Source organism: Olea europaea, unplaced genomic scaffold, assembly GCF_002742605.1.
Source record: "Olea europaea var. sylvestris unplaced genomic scaffold, O_europaea_v1 scaffold4882, whole genome shotgun sequence".
Taxonomy (NCBI): domain Eukaryota; kingdom Viridiplantae; phylum Streptophyta; class Magnoliopsida; order Lamiales; family Oleaceae; genus Olea; species Olea europaea.
In genome coordinates, this window is record NW_019263196.1 from 16264 (window position 1) to 22641 (window position 6378).

General features: G+C 34.5%; 1 protein-coding gene across 1 annotated transcript; it reads right to left on the reverse strand.

Annotated features, from left to right (window-relative positions):
• Positions 1-2335: 2335 nt before the first annotated feature.
• On the reverse strand, positions 2336-4900 carry LOC111388337 (putative late blight resistance protein homolog R1A-4). Its single transcript, XM_023013015.1, has one exon. It carries the CDS (start codon positions 4898-4900, stop codon positions 2336-2338), a length of 2565 nt encoding a protein of 854 aa, XP_022868783.1.
• Between the last annotated feature and the right edge of the window lie 1478 nt (positions 4901-6378).

Genomic DNA, 6378 nt, shown 5'->3' on the forward strand with positions numbered 1-6378 from the left:
AAAAAAAAATGGTAGCGATTCGAATTTATAAAAGTTGGGTCGTTATAAGATACACCTTATATTTATTATTTTTTTGTGTAAAACTGACTTCTGAAAAGTGTTTGAAATGAAATTGGAGACATGCAGGTAAAATACACGAGTTAAATGGATGCACATGTTAAAACATGTGACTAGAAGTCAATTTTGAATTTCATGTGTTTATCTTATTATTCTAAACGTGACTTTGATATTTTGAAATGTTTTAGAAAATTTTGCAGATGAGGAAATGTACAAGCAGAAAATAAGAATTTGCAAATATTATGGTACCAAATTATTGTCCAAGAGGGACATGAATATATTGAAATCCATGGACATATATAAATAAATCATCGAGGCGGACAAGCTTAAGACTATAAGGGAGTCACCTCCGGGAGTAATCCAACATTTATGATTGGAAATCCCATGAAAAAGGTTCAATGCGGTAGAAACAACTCGTGCTGCATGATTTGTAATAGCACTACTTATATTGTGCTCATCCGTATGGTAATAGTGCTAATAATAATGTGATGTTAAGAAGGGTTTAACCCTAATGAGTATCGATATGAAAATTCTCGCCGAGTCACACATGTCCTTGGAGAACCAACTTATGTAAGAGTTGCCATGAGGCCGTGGCTATGGGATTGGGTTATTCCCTAAAGACTCTTACTAGAATCAAGATTTGAGTGTATGGCTATTAACAGCGCTATCCGCTATAAACTGAGCCTAAATCAATATTGTGTGTAGAACAATTGAAGTTTGACCAAAGGGATCTAATTCAAAGCTTAGTTCATTATGGCTTCCTCAAATGGAATTTGTTATCGCTAAGTGGGATTCAAGTCCAAAAGACACATCCACCTATTGCACAGTATTATGTTGCCTCTATTATATATTTTAATTATTTTGAAAGTTTGAAACTTGTGGGGAATTGTTGTAACTTAAAATTAAGTTTTAACCTTTCATCATTTAACCTATTTAATTTTCTGTTTTTATTTACTTAATAATCACTTATAACACAATTAAAACATCATAATTCATGTTATAACCTCTATTTTAATGATTTAATTGTGGGGATTAATTTTCACTTATAAAAGGTGGTTACGTCTCATTGAAAATGAGTATTCTTTAGAATCACAACTTGAAAAATAAACAATATATACAACTATCTCTATATTTTGGCAACTTAATGAGAGGGTCATTCACCTATGTCCCTATGGTCATGTCCATAGAAGGAGAGTCACATAGGTTTTATCTTGAAGTCATATAGTGTCGAAAGAACTTGCATGAAGGGGAAACAACATGATTTTAGGACAACGTCTTTGACATGACTCCCAAAATTTGCTTCCTAAATCTCTTCTCTATTTTATATTATTTTATTCTTGAATTGTATTTGTTATTTTATTGTGTTAATTGATAATAAATCTATACAAAAGTCACCCGATTTTTCCAACAAAAGATAATATAAGACGGATAGTTACAGAACAAATGGTGCTATACTTATTGGAAATTTAAACCACAATTTAGGATAACGTATTTGGACTTTGAGCATTCAATTTCAAAAGAGAGAGAGGAAAAAAGAAAGTACTCATTATTTCAAAGAAACAACAAAAAAGTAACTGCTGCTGATTGCGGTCAAAATACTACAATGAAACAATTACAAAAGTACATGTCCAATGTTCATTTATATTTTGGCATCCAATGTGTCAATAATGTACAACAACAGCATAATCTCAATAAAACACTTGAAATAACATTGCAACTTAGTCTTCTTTTCCACTTTGTTAGCTAGAAACATCAGTGTCCTTATCTTTTAGCCCAACCTATCGGTGAAGCTCCAAACAATGACAGTATTAGCTTAAAGATGTATGAGCAATTAAAGTCAAGAAAAATGTATGGCTAATTGGTATGATAATATTCAACTCATTTCAAGCACTTATATTCTCTTTAGTCTTCTATAGTCTTGTAATTTCAAGAATTTATATTTATATTCTCCCAACTTTGGAAAGATACTCTAAATTTTAACCAGAAAATTATACACATAGAAAATCTAGTTTAAATATCTGCTTCACTTATTTTGATTTTCTCTAAAAGATTTTGCCAACTTCATATTTGGTAAACTCGCTATTAATAGAGATGGGCGAAGCAAAGGAGCCTATGTAAGGCTGCAGCCATAACTATATGACGTAGATTTCCAGTTATGTTACTACACTACCTCAATTATAACATTGACTGTAAAGGCTAAGACATGGAAGGAAGAGAAGAACCTGAAATCCATTATTTCCCAAGCGTGTTTTTTCTTCTTCTATGAATTTTGCTGAAGTCACAACAGATGTACTATTCTAAATCCATTATTTCCCAAGCGTGTTTTTTCTTCTTCTATGAACTTTGCTGAAATCACAACAAATGTGCTACATTCACACAACTCGATTTTTTGAAGAATTGGTATTTTTCCAATTCCAGAAGGGATCTCCACCAGGTTGTAGCAGTACTGAAGACTGAGGCGCTCAAGATTTGGGAAGTGCATTTCATCAACTTTCCAGTGTTCCAGATCAGTCATGTGTATGAGCAGCAATTTTAATCGACGAAATTCCCCATCATTTGATTCCCAAACAGGGCCTTCGAAGGCATGGTATTTGAGTTTCAGCACTTCGAGGTTGGACAACGAACCAACAACAGTCATAATTTTCCAAGATAGTCTGCAGCCACTCAAAGTTAACCTTCTGAGTTTTTGTGGGAAAGCAAAGTTCACTGGTAGAGGATCCTGATATTTTATATAAGACTTCCCAAAAAAGAAGCATTTCAAAACTTCAAGTTGAAGAAGATGGACAAAATTGTCAAAACAATAGGATGACCACTCAGTTCGCCCATCATGCTCGTACGAAATTACCAATTTCTTCAGGTTTGGCATCATTTGAATGACCTCCTTTGTCCATCTGAAGTTTATAACATTGGTAAGTGTTTGTAGGTTTTCCAAGGGTGCAAAAGTTCCCCCATTCAGTGCATCAGTAGGATAAGGCAAGAAACTTATCACGAACAAGAGATGCCTCAATCGTGACATCTTCCAGATTTCCAGCGGTAGGAATGATGTATTAAAGATGGATCTCAGTTTCCCTGGATTAACAATTAAAGTCTCCAGATTGCGAAGTTTGGATATTGACGAAGGAATCCTATGCTTTGCCCAATAAGTCAAAGCAATAAACCTCAAAGTCTCCAGTTCAACTATTACGATAGGAAACTCGTCAAACCATATTGTGAGTGCATCCAATACCCTCAGTAGCCGAAAACTCTTGACAAAATATGTACCATGTGGGCTATTGCCAAAAAAATATGTAACAGAGCGGATACGTAAATCAAGATTGTCTGCAAGATCAAATTTGGGGATTTGATTCTTCAAATCTGAGAGAATACTAATGTGTCGAAGATTGTCATGGACTTCTGTAAGATTCTCATCATCCGAATTAAACTTCTCCTTAGTTTTCATCTGGCAGAATTCCCTCAAGGCATCATGGATGCAGCAGGTTTTGATTTCACCACTATAATTACACTCACGAACCATAATCAGATTTCTATCAATAAGGTCTTTTAGATACTCCTCTGCCACCTCTTCCGAGCTTTTCGATCTTTCTGGCTTTATAAATCTATTGGCAACCCATAATTTTATGAGTTTGGATCTACGGATCTCATAATCTTCAGGGAGAACACCCATATAAAGAAAACATGCTCTCAAATGATGGGGCAACTGGTAATAGTAGAAAGATATAATGCCCTGGATAGAGAAATACCCATAATGTTCTGCATTAATATTTTGTTCAACATAACTCCAGTATTCTCTTGTCCTCTCGGCTTTGTATAGGAGACCACCTATCAGGACAATTGAAAGTGGAAGTCCTCTGCAATGATGTGCAATCTTTCTACCTAATTCCTCCAATTCAGGTGGACAACATTCTTCACCAAATACCAACCCACGCAGTAGCCCCCAACACTCATCGGTATATAGAAAGCTCATTTGGAGAATGATCGAATTAGGATCAGCATACTCAGCAACATTTTCTAGTCGACTGGTTAACAAGATCCGGCTTCCATTACTGTCATGAGGAAGCAAACTTTTGACTTTTAACACAATCTCTCCATCCCACACATCGTCCAGGACAATGAGGTATCTCTTGTCCTTCAAACACTTGTATAGATTCTCAGCTAATTTTTCTGCACTATCTTGGCTTGATTCTTGTTTGAAGCCTCTTATGGAATGCAGAAGGCGACTGAGTACTTCTTGTACATGATAATTTTGTGATACCGTTGCCCATGCACGAACATCGAAGTGAGATGCAATAACCGAGTCATCATAAATTTTTCTTGCTAGTGTAGTCTTGCCAAGGCCTGGCATCCCAACAACTGAGATGATATTGCGTTCTGAGGACGAACCAATTAGCTGATCCTTAACACTGCAAATCTCGTCTTCCATTCCCACAATAGCATTCCTGTAAGTGGAACAAGCAGGAGGAAAATTGTTCCTTGGTTTCACAATTTCTAAGTTGTTCCTTTCCATCATCTTCACCAACTCTTCCGAAATGGAAGTTAGTTCTTCTATTACCTTCTGCAAGCCTTCGTATTTCTGCTCCCACTCGGAGACAGTCTGATTCGACATATTGGATTCAATTATATCATCAGCTTCATACGCTGCATCTCTGATTCTTCCTTTCAAACCACTAATATTCTCACTACTTTTCGGAGAAATAACATCCAGAAAATCCACCAAGAAGTTAACCTTTTCATGGAGAGATCTCATGATCTGTTGCTCTGTATGATGAAGATTTCGATATTGATCCTGAGGATGCAGGATCTGCTCTAGTGTTTGAGCAAGTGAAAGTAGAGATGCATAAGCCATCTCAATGGAAAGAGGAGTTTAGGTAATGTCTCAAAAGGATGTAAGGCAACCTTGAGATCTCAATGGAAGACGAAGGTTAGGCAATGTGAAAAGGAATAAGGCAACTTTGAGAGAAAAAGGATTTTAGGCAATAAAACAAGCAATACTTTAGACGCAACAAGAAAGCAATAAAACCTACAGCAAATCATGTGCAAGTTCCTGTTTTTCAATTGAATTTTGGCAAGATTACAATATTATATAGTTATGTTCTTTGTAGCTCATAATTTTCAGACGTTAGTCAAATGAAAACTCTCTTAACCTTTTAAACCCGAATTTGTTTGCCATCTTATTGTCAGGTTGTGTATGTTGCTACTACAATAATTTTGCAATAATTAAACTTCATTATAATTCTAATTTCATGACCAACAGAATTGATTCTTGTGTTATCGGGTAAAATTATGTGTTAAAACACGCCATAAAATTTGTAATTTAAAAAAGAAGAAAAAATACTGTAAAATCTCTCTATGCATAAGGTTGGGGCCAAACTAATTTTATTACGAATAATGCTCGTTGTACACCGAGCCTTATAGCTCGGTGTACATGTAGCAAGGCCGTTTTAACTGCATTTTATGCATTGATTCGGACTTCTATTTTTATTTCTTTATTACTAGACTAAGCGAATATCTAGTTAATTAGTGTAAGTAATTTTAGTTTTAGGAAATTTCTCAACTTATATGCCATTGGCATGAAAAAGGTGAAATTGGAGTTATAAATGGATTTGATTTAGGGAAATTTAAGATTAATCGGAGTGCACATGATCAATTAGAAGAATAAATAGAGCATTCAGAAGAAATTCATAAGTTCGTGAGTTAAATTCAACAATTGAAAAGTTTCAATACTAAATTACAAACTTTTAAACTTGCATCAAATCGATATTTAATGATTTTTGAATGTGAAGGATTTAATTGTACAAAAAATAAAAAAGAAGAAGTAAAACTGCAATTAAAAAGAGGTTCAAGCCTAAAAAGGGAAGAAGGTAGGAATTTTATTGAATCGAAAGTTAAAATTAGGGGCTTGCAATCGTAAACCTTTAAATACTACAATTGAAAAAATTAGATTCAACTTTGTCATGATTTCTACTTAATCCATTTCGTTACGTCAAAAATATATTGCAAATTAGTGGCCTTTCAGGGGGCCATTCAACAATTACATAACAAAATGGTAAATTTTTTACACACAAGTAAGCAGTGTCCTAAAAAAATAGGCTTAGACAGTGTCTAGGCGCGGACGAAACTCCTCGCCTTAATATTAAGCGAGAAATTAAACGGTCAACCACTTAATTAGCGACTTGCCTAGACGTGATTTATTATCATTTTTTTTTCCTTTTAAAATCTTTTTATTTTACTTTAGTTTATCAAATTTTTTTCCTTTTACTAAAACCATTTTATTTCATTTTGTTTCAAGTTTTAAATGACTTTATCTATACAGAAGTCAAAAAT

Coding starts and splice junctions, on each gene's coding strand:
- LOC111388337 (XM_023013015.1), bottom strand. CDS start 4,900: ATGGCTTATGCATCTCTACTTTCACTTGCTCAAACACTAGAGCAGATC.